The sequence below is a fragment of the Anopheles marshallii genome, chromosome 3 (genome assembly GCF_943734725.1).
Source record: "Anopheles marshallii chromosome 3, idAnoMarsDA_429_01, whole genome shotgun sequence".
NCBI classification, from domain to species: domain Eukaryota; kingdom Metazoa; phylum Arthropoda; class Insecta; order Diptera; family Culicidae; genus Anopheles; species Anopheles marshallii.
In genome coordinates this window covers 3,066,282-3,084,113 of record NC_071327.1, presented here as the reverse complement: position 1 = coordinate 3,084,113, position 17,832 = coordinate 3,066,282, and the positions used below count along the sequence as shown (strand labels likewise).

At 46.2% G+C, this 17,832-nt stretch overlaps 1 protein-coding gene across 1 annotated transcript; it reads left to right on the top strand.

The window, feature by feature from the left end:
- Positions 1 to 1,867: 1,867 nt before the first annotated feature.
- Positions 1,868 to 16,713, top strand: LOC128716196 (klarsicht protein-like). Its single transcript, XM_053811115.1, has 13 exons — positions 1,868 to 1,903; positions 2,999 to 3,310; positions 3,374 to 3,493; positions 3,559 to 4,674; positions 5,912 to 6,358; positions 6,621 to 7,421; positions 8,386 to 9,205; positions 9,281 to 9,660; positions 10,654 to 10,759; positions 14,241 to 14,410; positions 15,210 to 15,499; positions 15,578 to 16,273; positions 16,341 to 16,713. Exons 1-13 carry the CDS (start codon positions 1,868 to 1,870, stop codon positions 16,711 to 16,713), a joined length of 5,667 nt encoding a protein of 1,888 aa, XP_053667090.1.
- The last annotated feature ends 1,119 nt before the right edge of the window (positions 16,714 to 17,832 follow it).

Sequence of the window (17,832 nt, the reverse complement as noted above, 5' to 3'; positions counted from 1 at the left end):
TCGTTGGAGTAGATCTGTTCCTTTTCAGTGGAAAAACAGCAGCATTTGTGGTGAAGTTTTCGCAATCGAAGCCCCAAACACACTAATCATGCTGTTGATTCAGCGAAACGGTGGAAGAAATACGGTTCGCCGACGATCGACACCATCACTTCCCTGGCTTCAAGCAGAGCTCGATGTAAGTCTTTGTTTATTTACCAACAATCTGGACCGGGTTCTGGTCTCGGCGAAGATTTCCCGATTCTCTGCTCAGCAGCAGCATGCAGGAATGTGGGAGTCTTCAGATTACACGAAGACTTACTTGCTGAAGACGGCTTTCGGTAAAATAGTTTAGAACAACTCCTGTTTTGATGAACAGATGAAGAGATGTCTAGACAGACACAGTATTCTCTGAGGGATTATATATCAGCACATTCGATTCGGTCGTAAAATGTGTATTGCGTCCTCGAGCATTCCTGCAGGCGTTTAATGATGCCGTGGGAGTCCGTTTGTTTCGTCATGGTAAATATTTTCGTCGATCTTTACTCAAAAATTCAAAACAGACGCAATATGGTAGGAAATATTTCCCACAGCGAATAGACGATTCGTAACCAGCGATATAATATCATCGAGATAACCGTCTTGAACAGCTGAGAAAAATCCAGACGCAACTTGAAAACTCACAAACTAAATCAACAAATGATTGCTGTTCCGTGTTGAGTAATCGATCCAATTTTGGTCCAAATGGAGGTGGACGTCCCAGATGGATGAGGGCATAAAGGAAGGATGTCTAATTTTTCCTGCACATTTTGCCATCCCATCGTAGAGCAGCTATAAAACAAAAAAAAAGCTCGATAGAGACAGGCGGAAAGAAATAAATCACACCTGTCAAAAAAACAACAACGAGCTTCTTCGCTCGTTAGCGATGAGTTGGAGGTGAGCAGAAAATTTATGTATCTTTGATCGTGGTCCATGATAGTCTCGTCATAAGTCGCGTCGGCCCGTTTGGTTTCGTAAGTTTGATAGTAATTACTTTGTTGTTTGTGATCTTCAATTTCCTGCGTAAGCCTTTTGCGTATGATGATGTGGAGGCGTTACGGCAAAAGAAAGTCTACATTAAGCGCTGAACAAGGTCAGGAAAAGTGAGAAGGATCGCAATTTTTATACGGACATTGCTTGACCGATTAAATGTGAAAAAGTTGAAAGCCGTACTTAAGTCTCGTTAGTACTGCTACAACCCACCAAAAAGGCGCGTGTACCGAAGCAGTGGAATGACTCGCAAAATTGTCACAAATTGCATCGACATCCATGAGTGGATCTAATTTCAGTGACTGAGAAAAAAAAAACATACTCCTGTGGCTGTGTTTGGTCGTGTTTGTTTTTTTTTTTTTGCGGAAACAGCAGGGAACGAACCTAACCTAGTTTTCGCTCGGCCACACTTTATCCAATGCTAATTTATGGTCCATGCACTGGCCTATCTCACACCTGCCACCAATTTCACCAGGACCCGCCAAGCGCCTTCCGTTTTGGGTGGTCTCGCCGTATCTCGCTATGGTAAAAAGCACATCGCGACCAAGCCGCAGGCATCTTTCTGTGTAGAGCTGGTGAAAGAGGTCCAATTAGTGGCGGTTCGGTTCTCAAGGGGCGTGCAATTAGTGAATTTATTGATGGGAAATGAGTGAGTGATTGAACCGTACGCAACAAGGTTACTTTCACTTTAGCCAATGTCGGCCGGCCGTTGCACATGGATATGGTCGGGCGTCGGAAGAAAATAGTTCAACAGGGTTAGTTTTACAGCAGGGCTGATCGTTTTATTTGTCCTGCTTTCAAATCAGGGTCCAACTAGGCGCTAATGTGGCAGATGGTTGTAAAATTAGTAGCTGGTCGAAAAATGCATACCCCTTCGGTGCAAGTAACCGATGTGCAAGTATATTTCCTGCTGAGAAACCACAACATTTAACCTATGTTCCAACCAAACCAGCACCAATGAGAGCTCTGAATTTTAACATTATGTATAAAAAAATCCCTTTCGAAACATTTTCAAGGTTGCGTTCTAATTCAATTCCATCGATAATCATACACCCGGAAGGGAAGGAACTGTTTGGTATCGAACGTTCGGTCGCTTCTGAGCCACTCATAAATCGTTTCGCCTCTTTAGACATGCGTGCGCTTCCATTTTTTTCCTTTCCTTCGTTTCTTTCTCCACATTCCACCTTACGCTTTGTATGAGACAGAAAAAGGCCAGCGTACCGAAACATTGCCGAAAATGATAGCCTTTCGGTGAATAAAATAGGCGAACCGCGCCAGCATAGTTCCATTAACCGATTGATGGCCCGCACAGTGCCGCACCCATTAGCCGGCTCGAAATCGGCCCTGTTTACGTCGATTTGGGTTTCACCAAGGTTACAACGTATACAACGGGCTTGAATTGGGGGTTTGGCTCCCAGTTGTGCCCCAGTGGCAAACGGAACCTGATTTACATAATTTTACAGTTTACAACACATGAGAACGTCCGATCGTGTATTGTTATCCGACGGTGAATGGGATTGGCCGCCGAAAAGGGGAAGATATGTTTAGCTCCGCATATGGTTAATAGTGATGACAGGTAACGATGCGTTTTTGACGCCCGAACGAATCATCACATCCGATAGTTTTCAATACGATCGATAATAATTTACGATATTGCTTCAGATAAGCCTAATGGGAAAACACACTCCAGCGACGCGAATAGACGGGTAGCGTGTTGTTTGACACGGTTCGAAATAGTCGCATGCGCCTCCAATACCACCACGCACTACTCTCATGAAGATACTGCAGTGCAGGGTTTATAAAAAAAAACCGGGAATCAATAATGTACGATAACTTATCAGCCATCGCGCGTTGTTTCGATTAGAGTTCTGGGCACTTCAATAGGTCTGGTACAGCGCTTTGGGTACAGTTTGGGTTAATCTCGCCGCACGGATGTGACACCAATACTAAATGGTCAAATTGTAATTGCACGTTCTTATCCGTCTTGTTGCAGGAAATTTATCGCGAAATCAAATCGAACTCCCGGGCAGTAGCAGCTTGCATTCGTAGCTACGAACGTGACCGAAAGTCTGCGTCGTCTGCATCCGGCAAGGGATCCCTAACGCCGGAAGTCGAAGCATCGCTCGGAAGCAGCAACACCACCAGTGGCCATAATAGTAGTAGTGTACCATCAACCGCCGAAGGCAAGGGCAAGGAAAACGGAGGCGGTGGAGTGAAAGGATTAGAGCGGCGCTATCATCTGCTCTACCTGAAAGCCTTTGAGATACAGTGCCTTTTGGAAGGACTATTGGATAGCAAGACTTCGGTAAGTGGGACATTTATTAGGAACATTGGGCATAAGCTCATGCAGATCTTCTTTCTTTTACAGAGCTCAGATAATAACGCCAGTTTGTCGGACACGGATGAAGAGCCGGCCAACAAGCTAGCGCGCGTTAGTAGCTCCAGCATCAAATCTCAGGGTTCCAATCACATCGAGACATTGAATAATGTAAGTAAAATTGTAATAGGCATTCCTTTGGTGAACATTACTCAGTTTCTCGCCTTTCATTACAGGAAGAATGGGTTAAGGTAAAGAAGCTATCCAACGCTGGTTTCGATGCCGATTCAGAAGGCAGCGATAGTGAAATTGTGCCCAAAATCATTGCCTACAGTGGAGCGAGTAACGCCTATAACAGTAGCGGTAGTAGCAGTCAGAAGCAGCACCCGCAATTTCACCCGGGTACGGGTAGCATTAGTAGCAGCGCAGTAGCATCAACATCATCACCTAGCTCGGGTAATCTTATGATGGAAGCAGACATTAACAACCTCTCGACGACCACGACACTTTCCGATGCCACGACACTGACAACGACAAGCTCGAAAGCAGCCGAAGCCTCCGCAGCCAACGCCGCGACCGTGCTCAAGGAGAACATTTTGAACAACAATAACACAACCATCGAGAGCGATAAATCAATCATCGGGAGCGATTTGGTGGACGGTGGAGCCTTACTGAGCAGCACTCTCGACACGGTCAACAATAATGCAGTGGTTAATGGTAGTCCAATCGTTAAGGAACGCACGGAACGTCATGCTGGCAAAGGAGCGTCACTCCGTCATGTAAAATCGTCCTCACCGATAGGATCATCCGGCAAGCAGAAGCGTTCGAAAGTGAGCGATTCGTCTAAGTTCAACCGCTCGAATCGTAAATCGAAGAATTGCGCCACGTTTTACTTCAAACATCGGGACACGGATTCGGAACTGAACAAGGATTCAAGTGAACGAACCAAATCGGATGATTCATCACCCAGTACATCCTCACCGTCCGCTTCTTCGTCCGAAGGTGATGACGAATGGGTGTACAACAACGGTGAGCAGGAAGATGACGATGAGCTACTAGCGGTGAGAAAGTGTGCCGAAGAAACGCGTGAAGCCGGTGAAGAGGAGAAGGAAAACAAACCAGACGCTCAGGTGGAAAAGCATCAGCGCGAAGAGTTGGGAACGAGTGCCTTAAAGATGACCGCCGGCAGGGAACCGAAGTCGAAGAAGTGTTTAGACTTTACGCGGGATGCGACGCAAAAGGGCGGATCTTCCACACCGAATGGTCGCAACGGGGGACGATCGTTGATGATGACGTCGATTGGAAGTTTCGGCAAAAGCTCGGATAGCGTCAACAGTGCCAAGAGATCGAAGGTATGTTATTGTGGAAGGTTTATCCCCTGTTTGCCGTTTAATTAGCATTTTGTGTGCATTATCCAGCTTGAGTGTTGGTATAAGCGTTGTCTGTTGAATGCTTAACATTGTTAAAGACCCGCAAAAGCGTACTTACTCTGTTGATAGGTCGTTACTCGGTTAAGTAATTCTGCTTTTTTGTTGTTGAATGTTAATTAGCTTGCTTTTACCCGTATTCTCGTTTTTTTATATGAAATCATCAGCAAAAAAGAATTCTAACTTTTTTGTGCATTTCAAGCTTATCCTTCACTTCACGTAAACCTTTCCAACGAACATTGTAATGTATCGATTATTCTTATAAATTGTGCTACGTGCAGCTGGTCACAAGCGTGTCAAACACAGCACCGAGCAAAAACGGAGCATTCGTATTTATGTGTGTGTGAGTGCCGTAGCTGATTGCAATTATTTTCGTTGTTTTTGCATCTTTTCACAAAATGGAGACCACCCCTCCAACCCCGGAGTTTATCGGATGCGGATGTAGCGACCAGATTCTGCTGGGTCTGGTGGAGGTGTGGTGTTGGCAATGTTTCGATAATCAACGTCATTAGTGTGGCAAAATGTGTGTTTGTTCCACAGAAATAAATGCTGTTGCTGAGACGCGCGTATATGCATGCGCAACCATCTGTGCGCTAGTGTAGTCGCAGCAGTTCGTCAGTATGCAAGGAGATCTCGTCGTTGTGACAAGTGTACAAACCACAAAACGCTGCTCCACATCCCTTAACAGAGGGTGAAAACGGTTCTACAGAACACAACCTGTGCGTTTGTGTAGCTTTTTTTTGTTGGTTCGTTTCTTTGTTTTGTTTTGTAAACTTATCTTATCTGCTCGTGGCTGTAGCATTAGATATCTCACGAATGCTCCATAGGAGGTTGAGGTGCGCGCATCATTTAGCTACTTTCCAGTTGCATACTGAGTAGTGCTTTCTTCTCGATAGAATAAAATTCCGTACACTTGCACAATCGTTCGATCGGCTTCGATACACATACAGTGAATGTAGTGCGCATAGAATAAGTGGCTCTCTGTTGAAAGTGGGAGTCTTCATCCTCACTGCCAAACCGTGGAACTGACGGATTCGGTTGAAAAGACACATTTTCTCACCTGTGTTTTTTTCTTCTTCTTCTCGTTAATGTGTTTCTTTTCGCGCGCTGGCTGTGACGCTTGTGCTTCGGGCGACTTTTCTCCTGTGTTTTCCATTTCTAGCCACCGCAGTATGCAACCAGCTCGATCCAAAGGTTAGTGCTGCATGCCGAGACGCTGGTGCGTGACGAAATTTTCGCCAAAAACGCAGCTGCGGCAGCTGCTGCGGCTGCGTCGGGCAGTACGCCGAAAACGGTGGTGAAAAACCCCAGCTACTATCATCACCATCATCACCATCATCATCATAACTACAGTACGAACAATAGCAGCAGTAACAACAGCAACAGTAGCCATCATCAGCCACACCACCACCAAACGTCATCGTTGCCATCGTTGCCGGGTGTTGGGGTGGGACCGGGCGTTGGTATCGCGAGCATTATTGCATCGCACGAACCCCAACCGCGACACGGTGCCACCGCGCACAGTCAGCATCATCATCACCACCATCATCACGGTCACGGTCGAAAGGCGGAGAAAGCCATGAGCAATCTGAAGATGAATCTGATCGAGGTAAGTGTGCATGACGACGGACAGGTGAGTGCGACAGGCTTTTCACCGAACGCGTAACGAACGTGGAATACTTCCTTCTATCGATGGTAGGATTGGTTGGAGGGGAGCGGTATCTTGTTAGTTCCATTGACTAACGCCGTCGTAAATCGAGACAAACTCCGTGGATGGGCCGTGGAGCGTTTGTTGAACGAAACAGCTGATTAAATTGTAAACACTTGTTTTGCTAATGTGCCACTTTCGTTTTTTGTTGTTTGCTCACTAGGAATGGCTTGAAAAGCAACCGTTAGATGCTCCGGTGTCGGCCCCACTGCTGCCAGCGTCCGTACCTACGACCGACTGTGAAGCCTCCGGCGAGTACACCGATTCGGATTCGATCGCACGCGACACGGACAGCTCGGAAGGGTTGGCCAACTCTGTTGCCACCTGTCTGCAGGGCGAACAGACCCAAACGTCCCAGGAGTTGCTAAACGATGGTACGTCCTACCCGTCGGAGAACTCAAACGATGTCTCGAACGACGACGAAGGCGTTGCAACCGATTCGAAAGGCGGAAGCTCTGCCGCATTGACGAGGACGACGGCCACATCCACCGCACCGGGAGTATCGGCCGCTACCTCTAGCCCTTCGCTACCGGTTTCGGTAGCACACGGTGGTGGTCCCACCAATAGCGGCAGCACATCAACGGTAGTGAAGCGTAGACCGCATCGTTCAGCTACCGACCGGCCCTGGTCGGTGTCGTGCATGTCACAGCTGAATTCATCCGGCGTGGAAATTAATCAGTACGGTGGAACGGACAGTGGGAGCGGCGGTGCAACCGACCCTGCCACCCATCAGCAGGGTGCGAGCAGCAGCGGTGGTGACGGTAATGACACCAGCAACCGACCGCTGACGGATCATCGAAACTTTTCGATCAGCGAATCGGCACTGAACACGATGTCCCGCAGTGGTTCGTCGATGGTTGGAGCTCGCGGCAGCATGAAACCGACCTCCAGTCAGCAAACCGTCGTGCGCAACTCCGAAAGCAAGGGTTCGCTCAAGAAGCGTAAGCTACGGCCCCGTCGTAAGGTGAGTTTGTGACCAAGGTGGGAGTTACAGTGCTTTGCGTTACTTGTGCATGTGCAATAAAATAACACGGTGCACGTGTGCGGCGTCCGTCTTGAAGGTGAATTAATGGCATTTGCAATTGGCGATGCCTCCGGCCGTGGCGGATAGTATTGGACGTTTAAATTGGTTTTGGACGTAGCTTTCGGAACCGTCCAGATGGCGAGTGAGGTCGTTGCACAATGTATTGGCCACAGCGGTGGTTTATATTTGTGTGTGCTTTTCTAATTTTGGGTTGTGTTTTCCTGTGAAGAAAAATTATTTTATTGAAGGGTTAACGCCACCGACAAACTATATTACACCAGTCGATTGGTTTGCGTGATCGACAGCGATGAAGGTTGCATCATTTTCTAATTTAATGCAAAGCACATTTGTTCCTTAATTACAAGAGGTGATGTAAGAGTTTATTTCGAGTGTTTGACTAGCTTTAAAGGAATCTCGTGCTAAAGTAAATATTGAAATGTATTATCTTGACAAAATGGCATCATTATTGGAGCTATGATATCATCGCGCAAGAACATTGAAAAAAGCTTCCTTTTTTGACAAACAGAACAAAATTGCATCCAATGTCGTGCTGTACATCGTTGTACAGATGCTTTGCAATATCTTTTACTGTACTTGGAACACATCTGTTTGTGATTGTGAGATAAAAATGTAAATAATGGTCCATGGAACTTCCAGATTTTTTGCTGATGCTATTTTGTTGTTGCATTTTTGCACCACCGATAAACGTGACGAGAATATTCCATTCCATTAACATTGCGCTGCGAAGTGTAAGCCACCTTCAGTGCACGTCAGATAACGTTCAGTGTAACAGATGGTTCTGATACGTGAGTGACTTCGGTACTTTTGATATACTACTTGACGGAATTCGGTTTCTCTTCATCTAATTCTTTCTATTTTGTGTCGTTCTTTTTTTTGTATTCAGAATCGTATCGATGAATCAGGCTCGGATGAATCGCAACCACCGCAGCACAGTTCCTCGACATTGCATCTGCTCCAGCAGTCACTACTACTGCAGTACAACGCACTCACGGGCGGAAGTGGTCAACCATTACGCGAGATTCAACTGTCTGGTAGCAACAGTAGTGTGGCAGGCGTTGCATTCACTACCAGTGGCAGTCGGCGGTTATTAAAGTCGGAATCATTTTCCGGTCGTTTGCGGCTGTCGGACGATTTGCTTACGTTGTCCTCACTGTCCGGTTCTTCGTCGCGGAAGTCATCCTCCGTACGGCAGACGTCGGCTCGGTCGACGAAACGTTCGCAGGACAGTGAGGAAGAGTTCGGGTGCCCGATGGCGAAGCCCGAGTTCCGGATCGGTTCACTGACGCGCACCCGGTGCGGAAGTCTCAATCTAGGATCATTAGCAGCGCTTGCTAATTATAATCTAGATGGTGTGGAGAAAACGGAAACCGATCTGAATGGAACCGGCACAGGCACGGAGGAGATGAGCAGCTTCTCGGAACAGGCGTGGGATAACTATCAGGAAAAATACATGTCCGAACCGTACTCGGAGGATCGTGATACCGATGCGGCCCGGCGTTTGCTTGACTTTGGCGATGACTATCGGAACTTTATCGACTCACAGTCGGACTGTGCATCGTCGTCTTTGTCGGCAGCTAACATGGACTCGCTGTCACCACCTCGATTCCGTCTGAAGTCAGAATCGGCCAACAAGTTGGAGATCAACACTAACTCGCTTAATCGTCGGAAACGATTAGACGAGTACCGAATGGATGATCGATACGGTAAGCACTATCATGGTCTAGCTGAGTTATTGAGGATTCGATTAATGATCTCATTTCATCTCTCACCCAACCCAGGTAACAACATGAACTCTTGGTCCAGCAAATCTGGCAGCCCACCGCAATCGTCGACGAACGTGAGTACACGAAAGCACGGTTCGCTTTCGTTCCTCGAGGCAACTCCACTCGCAACGATGGTTGAATCGAACGTATCAAACGGGTTGAACGCTGGTTCCATCGGTGGACCCCGTCGTCGTTCGTTGCGTTCGGTAGACAAGCACAACTCATCAGCAGCATTTGTGCGCTCACTGTCGCACGAAACGAGCAGCAGCTCAAACAACGAGTTTGACGAGGACATGGAGGCGGAGGTGAAGAAACTGCTGATCCAGAGCAAGATCCGATTCGCCAACACCGAAGCATTGAAGGCCAAGTGCCATCTGCTGAAGCCGGACGACTACGTAAGAATGTTGCTTCTCTATTACTGTGATCTATGCTTGCGTTACGCATGTGTACACTGCTGCTGTCTCAGCGCTATTTTGTTCGTTTTAGTTTGTGTGTTTTGGGAGCTGTGTTATGGTAAAAGTTGAGAGAGTATGAGTAGCTAAGTTTGATGGGATTAACGAAGGGCAAGGGAACAATCACTGATAGTGTGCATGTTGGGAGGCGATACTCGAGGGAACACATTCTTGGTCCATATGTTAAGTATATAAAAATATAAAAGAAACATGTTAACACATCTAAAGTGTGTGTTCATACATAGAGAATGCGAGAGCCTGTTTCAGAGAGAGAATTTGTTTGGAGACATTTATTTTTTTCAAACAATTGTCTCCATGTTCTATGGAGAAAAGACAGGCGTTACTTGCTTCCACCGTTCGGAGCACATTATTTTAATTTCTTCTCTTTAGCTTTATGAGTGTGATTTGTTCCCGTAGATAAAACATTGCCAAGGATACCAGTAATAGTAAGTTTTGTAAATATTCGTTTAATTGCTACGTTCACATGATCTAATACAGAACTGCTTGAAATTAATTAGACCTTGGAATGGTGAAAAAGTGCCAAAAAGATGTAGCACCGCGTTTCATACAGCTCAGCACCTCATGATGGTGAAATATTGCAAGGCGTAGTAAACGTACGGTGGATTTCTAATATAAAGAATAATATTTCAAATGACCAAGCGCTCATATCGATCATTAAAATCGGCTTTACTTATCATCAATCATTAGTGTTAAGTAATTGGAGAATGTATTGTTAGGAAGGCTATAATTTGCTAACTGTTTAAACTCTTAGTAGATATATACTACCGTCATCTTACTCATTCTCATAACTTTACCATAACCTCGTTCCATAGCCATAGCCATCGTTCATTAATCGTGTGTTAATAGCTCCGTGTGTGGGACATAAGTTCTTATCTCTAACAATTTCCATACGTTTTTTTTATTTTTTCCTTCTAGAGCGAAATCATCACCACCTGCCGGGAAAATGTCCGCTGCCTGGAGTCGGTGTTACGCTGCCAGCCGGGCACGGTGCTGACCGCTGCCAAGTGCCAAGATTTACGAGGTAAGCGGGTGCATCACCGTGCACAAAGTAGTAAACCTTCTTCTCCCAATGCTTGCACCGATGAAGAAGGGCAGACGGAAGCGTACGATGAAAATGATGAGCACGACAGTGACTATAGTGAGGACGGTAGTGACAGCGAGGGCGGTAGTACAATTAGCTGTAGTGATAGAAGTACTGATAGTTACGCTAGTACTCTAGGCAGGCAGTCGGATATGAAAAGCCAGGCAGCGAACCAGCAACAGCAACCGTGGAGTCGCTGTGCTGGGCAACGGGGTCGTAGGGCAACCGCGTACAGAAGGCATCCGCCACAACCAGGCAGACAAACCGCAATCGGTAGCGATAGGACAACCGGACTAGAGCAAGAGGGTAGCAAGGAGCGGCTGCAAGTGAACGAGCTGCAACCGATAGCACCCCCTCGGAAGGTACGCGGTCGCCTAACTCGTTCGCGGAAGAAGGTGATCGTGGTACGGGAAGAGTGTCGTTGCGCTCGCATAACGCGTTTCATTGCCTGGTTGATCGATTTTCTGCTCGACATCGGCAATGTGGTGCGCAACTTTACGCTGTATCGATTTTTCGTCGGTGTGCTGAATGGGTTCTATCGGCTTGTTGATTTCTTTGGCCGGGACCGCAAAACGAACGCACCCGCCGCCGGCACATCCACCACCGCATCCGCGGTGGGTAGTGGCAGTGAGAGCGGTGTAGGAAGCTTGACCAGTACCACCGCCACCTTCGCCACCACGAAGGCACTAGCGCGTGGGGCTGACGATATTTTGAAACGATTGACAATCGGCATCATCTGAATGTCGACGCATTTGTCCACGTGCAACGTCAACCGTACATGCGGTAAGGGGCATGTATGGCTGTTATTTGTGTGCGTGTATGTGTGTTTTGTGTAAGGTGCAGTTTTATCTACTCTTCTGGCTCTATTCTTGCTCCTTTTCCTTGCTATCCTGCACAATCCGGATGGTTGATCGCTTCCGATGGTTGATCGAGTGGGGGCAATAAGCCATAGCATATATCTTGACAAGGCTCGTAGGGCACTATTCGATCGTCATTTTAGACGCTTTTTGTTTTGGACAACTGTTACAAGCCTTAGTTTTACTGCATTACTTTTTCTCATTTCTCTGTTGTGTTTCTGTCGAATCTTAACCGAATAAAGCATCACAGGCTTGCACCTCTGAACACACATAAACGCATCCTTTGCACTGGCTTCATTTTATTTCTGTACATCGCTCAACGTTTGCACTCTGTCTGTCCGCGGTATTCTTTTGTTGGATGTTCCATTTGTTCGTTTTGTCGTCCCGTTGTGTTGGGCCCACCTGTGTTGTCGATCGGTAGCTAGTAGTTGGTAGTTGGGATATTGAAGATCGCATTAGTTTATAGAAGGGTTTTTCATTGCTAACATAGTAAGGCTGTAGCTAACGCTTCTGCACGTTTGTCTAACACAAAACATCTCATTTCATTAACAACACATATCTTAACTAGATTAGAGAAAGGTATTAAAGGCGAGGTTTCATACATACAAGATATATTTTAGAAAAAAATAATCTCCAAGCATGCATTTATGTCGTAGTCAGTGAACGTTGGTTAAGAAGCGTTTTTTACCCTTGCAAAAATTTGTTGTATACACTCTAAAATAGGGGGTAAGTATTTCATAGGACTAGCTAGACAGCATATCTACTTAGTATCTTTTGTCAAAGAAGACACCAAGAAAGAAATCATTTTGTGATTACTCAAACATTCAATGTATCTAAACAAACTCTGTGTGTCTGACTGCTCATGTGCTTTGCAATCGCTCGTAGCGTATTAGTCTTCTTATCAACTTCACACGCTCGCCCACCGCCCTTGAATGCGTATCGGTGTCCTTCAACAGCATCCTTGACAATGGAAAGATGACCTCGATCCACAGTACTGTGACCTAATTTTAGTACATCCACCACCAACGCAACAAGTCAATCGCCTTTGGCTGAAAAGAATCCAGGTCAGGTGTAAATCGTCTCAAACAGGTCAAGGTCATACTGAAGTTCCTAGTATAATGTAATTCGATTACAGCCGTAGAATAGGTGTTCCAGTGCAAAAAAGAGAAGACGTGAAGCTCGTTTGTTTGTCCTTCTTATTTATGTTTATGTTGACGGCACCCCTTTATGGCGGTGACGGTGTTTTGGGGTCGGACATGTAGGAGAACTACTGCTTTGTTGTGCGCATGCCCTTGCATAATATGCAAAGGGAAGGGGGTTGGCGACGATTCTACATTACCGAAACGTCATTCGATTGTGTGGTTTGGAACGCTCAACTGTTCCGCATACTACTGCGGCAAACAGACACATCTTTCAATTCTATTTGAGGCATGTGAAGATTATTCCCATCTGGTAAAACCAGTGCAAAAGAACAATTAGTTAGCTTCTCTGTGGAACGTAGACAGAATAGTTTAAAAAAATACTGCCCACCCCCATCCAACCATTGGTGGCGTAAGCGTTTACATCTACTTCTGGATGCTGCTGCTGGTGGAAAACTCATTTAGATTCCATCCGCACCAAATTTGTTGAACACTGGATTGCCTCGAAATCAGCACCGAGAGTGAAAAAGATACAGCGGGCAGAAGATGAAACTCAAGTGTTCGCCGAAGGTGCGCTGGTGGTACTGCGTAGGGCCAACGATGGTAAACCAACTCGGTCTGGCAACTGTAAGCTGATAATGACACCGTCCGGGGTGGTTGTGTGTGGTTTGTGTCATGTTTTTTTTTTGGAGCAAAAGTCGACACCAAAAGCGACTGTGCTGCAGTGTGAGCAAAGTGAGTGAGTGGGGACCCTACTGAGCTGGACCGTGTGTGCGAGTCGTATCGTTGCGAAGGGGTCGTCTAGTGTCGAACCGTAGCGCCATACTTCCCCGTGTGAGAGCACCCGGTGGGGTGTGAGCTTGCACGCTAGTATTCCGCCGAGTAGTCGCCGTGCTGCACTGGCGTAGGACGGTGAGGTGCTGTTCGTGAGTGTGTGCCGGTTGGATGGGAGGAATAGAAACATAACCACCGCGACAGAGCGATAGCGTTGCAAAGATTGCCAATTAGAAGTGATTTTTAATGTCAGCAGGAAGCATCGATTACACGAGAGGAAATTCGAATCTGTATGTGTTGTGGTTTGGTGTTTTGCGTCGCGTTGTGATGATCATGATGACGATCTTTGGTGGTTTAGACTAGGAAGACGGCCGGGCAAATACGTTGAGGTGTCTTTGCCCCTTGTTGACATATTCTCCAATAAGTCGATACTCGTTGGACCGTAACAGACGCTGTGTGCGATGTCGCGAGTGGTAACGATCAGACAAAAGTTTCACCGGGCGGTGCAGACTGATAAACTAAACGGTATATCAATAGCTCGTAGTAGATCTTCTTCACGGAGAATGAATGCACTCATCATATATCCCCATTTTATCTAGTAAGATGATCTTAACATTGTCTTTGCCTCTATACCTTCTAACTTATTTACAGATACAATCGTCTGCTGGGAAGGACTGCTCAACTGGAGCGAGCGACGAGTCATTAGCAACCAGTTCCTGGAAGATATACGCTCGCTGAAGGATGTACTGGAAGAGCTGGGCAGCAAGACGTTCAACATCTGTTCCGAGTCGCACATCCAGCTGGCGATCGATCAATTGAAGGTGAGAACCGCCGTCCGTTACAGTGTTTAGCGTCGGTAAAAATCACGCGCAATTCGTTAAGCAGCAATTAAACAGCTCGGCACGCTCGGTAGAAAGTGAATTACAAACAGAGTGCTCGTTACCGCGCAAGCGCAACAGTGTACGTGATCGGTAGCAGTTACTTACAAACCATCTACCAGACATTAATGGTATCAAAATAAACGATGATCGAATGCAATGCCGGTAAGGTGGGCGGGTAAAGTGATGGTGCCAATTACTCTGTGCAAGTAATTAAAAAATACCGTATCGTAAACACCGCCCGGCCAACGATCTTCGCCGATGTCGTAACGCGATATTGTGTGTTGGTGTGGACTTTACCACGTGGAGTCGCACGTGTACTGTTTCATTTTAAAATATTTCGTGTTACGACGGTATGACGATCATTACTGGTGCGTGTTGACTAGAGATAAGATGATCTTCACGCGAAACACCCAACGGTGACGGGGTGTTCGTCGAAAAGTACAAAACTCGTCAAAGGCTTTAATCTCTGCTGCATACATCTACGTGCATTAAAAGGGGTTGTGATGTTTGTGGCGTGCATTGCGTGTTCATGCGTATCCAACCGGAATGAGGAACTCAATTTGGCGGTTATGAAAGTGTGTTCAGTGCCGCTCCACGAAGACGGACGCGTAACATAATCACCTCAAAGTGTGAATTTTAGAGTCGCTTTGTTGACATGCCCTTGGTTGGGTCTCTTTAAATGTTTTGTAATGTTTTTTTTTTGTTTTATTTTCGACTGTCCATTACATTTTCCCTGCAGAATGAGCACAAAGTTCTGCAGAACCAACGGCCAAAGATGCTCACGTTGAATGCAACCGTACACAACTGGGTGTCGAATCAGGAGCAGCAGCGTAAGGAACTGCTGGACCCGTCCGTTGACACACGGTTGGAGCAGCTGGAACGGGACAAGAACTTTGAACGCTGCATTGGTGGCCACTGTGGTGAATGCTACGATTGTCTGAACGATATACGTCTGGATACGTCGGTCAATCGCGAGCTGAAGTATGGTATTACCACCCTCTACAGTACCTGGGATGAGGCCGAAGTGCGGTAAGTTCTTTAACGTCATCCCACACGAAAAGATTGAATGGAAGCTATGATGTCCCCATTATTTTGTCTTCCCTGCAGGCTAAGAAACCGCATCGAAAATCTTACCACCTCCATGATGACGTGGAAGCAGCTGGAGGATGGATTGAGCGATTTTCGTAACATTCTGGATCGGGACCGTGGAAAACTTCAAGGCATTGAAGGTGCCCTCCAGAGTGGTGGCGGTACTACCGAGGAGATCGCGAACAGTGTCAAGGAGGTGGTGAAGGCTCTCTCGGAGAAGGTGGATCCGCTTTTTCAGGAGCAACAGAACGGTGCAAACATCGAGTCGGGACAGTTTCAGCACCAGCAGCAAGAGTCCGCCCAGGAGAACCTGCAGCTATTGGCCCCGGTTCTGCCGGCGAGCGTTAAGCTCTCGTCGAATGGTTCTCTGTCTGATAGTGGTATTTCCGACGGTGGTGGCATGTCTGATGGCAGTCTATCGGAACGTGAGCGACGACTGAACGCACTCAAACGGCTGGTGAAGCAGCTGGAGGTAGCGCTCGCACCCGGCAGTGACGCAATGCAGACCATAACGAAGCGGCTGGAAATGGCCGAACATGATCTGCGCTCGCTGCAGAGTACGTGCCGTAAAATCATCATGAACGAGAAGAACCACCAGGAGCAACAGCTACAGCTGCAGCAGTTGAAGGACCGTTCCCCGGGACGGGATTCTGCCGATGGAAACAATAATAACAGTGTGTCGGTGAAAAATAAGAACAAGAAATCACCTTCACGGTAAGTTTTCTTCGTCTTTGTTCAGTTGCTCAAGACTAATCGTTATCTTTATCCCCCCCAAAAACAGCAAAAAGCATCGAAATGGTACACAGAGCCGCAGCCAATCAAACACATCTGCCGAGGTAACGGAAAACGAAGACGACGAGCAGGTGTTGCACCAGCAGCTTCAACACCACACCCAAGAGGAGTTACAGCGGGAACATTTGCTGGCTATGCAGAAATCTGCCCAGTTGGGCATTGTGCAGACGACCAAAATGAAACTCTCGCAAAACCGCTGGGTCTGGCGCATCACCAAGATTGCGGTACCCGTCCAACTGGCTCTGGTACTGGTGATGTGCGCTGCTTGCTTCTTTGAACCACACTGCTGCGATGCGCTCAACACCTATTCGATGAGTTTTACGCCGCAGTTGCGGTACATGAAAGGACCACCTCCGATTTAGGGCAATGGGCGAAGATGGAGAGTGCCCACCGTGCGGTTAAATGCATTCGCCAATACGTTACGTACCAGGCGGGTGCGGAATGCGCGCGTGGGCGATTTTAATGTATTGGATAGATTTTTATATCCTGGAGATATAACGTTGGTTGATTAGTTTCTAACTATATAGGCATATAGCATGGCTTTCTGGCCCAGTACCATCGGTAGATGGTTCGGCAAAGGTCGGAACTTCCAATTGTGTTGCTATATATTCTTACCATTTATTATTTCCATTATGTTCTTCCTATGTTCATTATCTTGTCATCTTTATGCAATAAGGATTCCTATATTTTTCTCGTATTTTAATCTATTTTTTCTTCTTCAATAGAATCTATATTTATTAGTTCGTTAGCTTCGAATGAAATGTACAATTCTATTCGTTCGCTCGGTCGTTCGTTTAGTGATGTTATTTAATCATTTTCATCGTTTAAGATAAATTTGTATGAATTAATGGCCTTTTTTGAATAAGTTTGATTAACTATCTACTAACTTGGTCCAAAATGGCAATAGTTAGAAGATGGATTACAGTTTTTTTTTTGCGTTCATGATCTTAATTTCCAAAATCGATAGCTACGAACGTAACTTTCATCTTTGTCAATCCTTATTGTACCACAGTAAGAAGTACTAACAGTAAGAGTAAGATTTCTAACAAAAAAAACAAACAACGTAAACATTTAGTTTAGATGCATATGGCAACAGAAAACAAACGTGCAGTATGTTCTACAAAAACACAACGAATCCAAACAGTGCCTTGAAGAAGAAAACAGTAACAGTAGCAGTGGCAACATAGCAAAGGTTGTGGAATACATTCCCAACCAAACTTACCAACAAAAATCAGTGAAAAGACTGTGTTTTTTTTTATTTGCATAGAAAAGGCGATGTAATTTTACATACATAGTTCCATCTCCAGTGATAATAGCTTCTTCACTCCTGCCGTAGTACAGTTTAATCCGGTTTGTTGTGAAACGCAAAATCCAACAAACGAAATAGTTAGAAAGAAGAAAGGAATTGAATATACTAACAACACACTGCCGTTTTGTGTTTCGACCGCACGCTACTTATTGCCTGCGCGCTTGTAAGATGT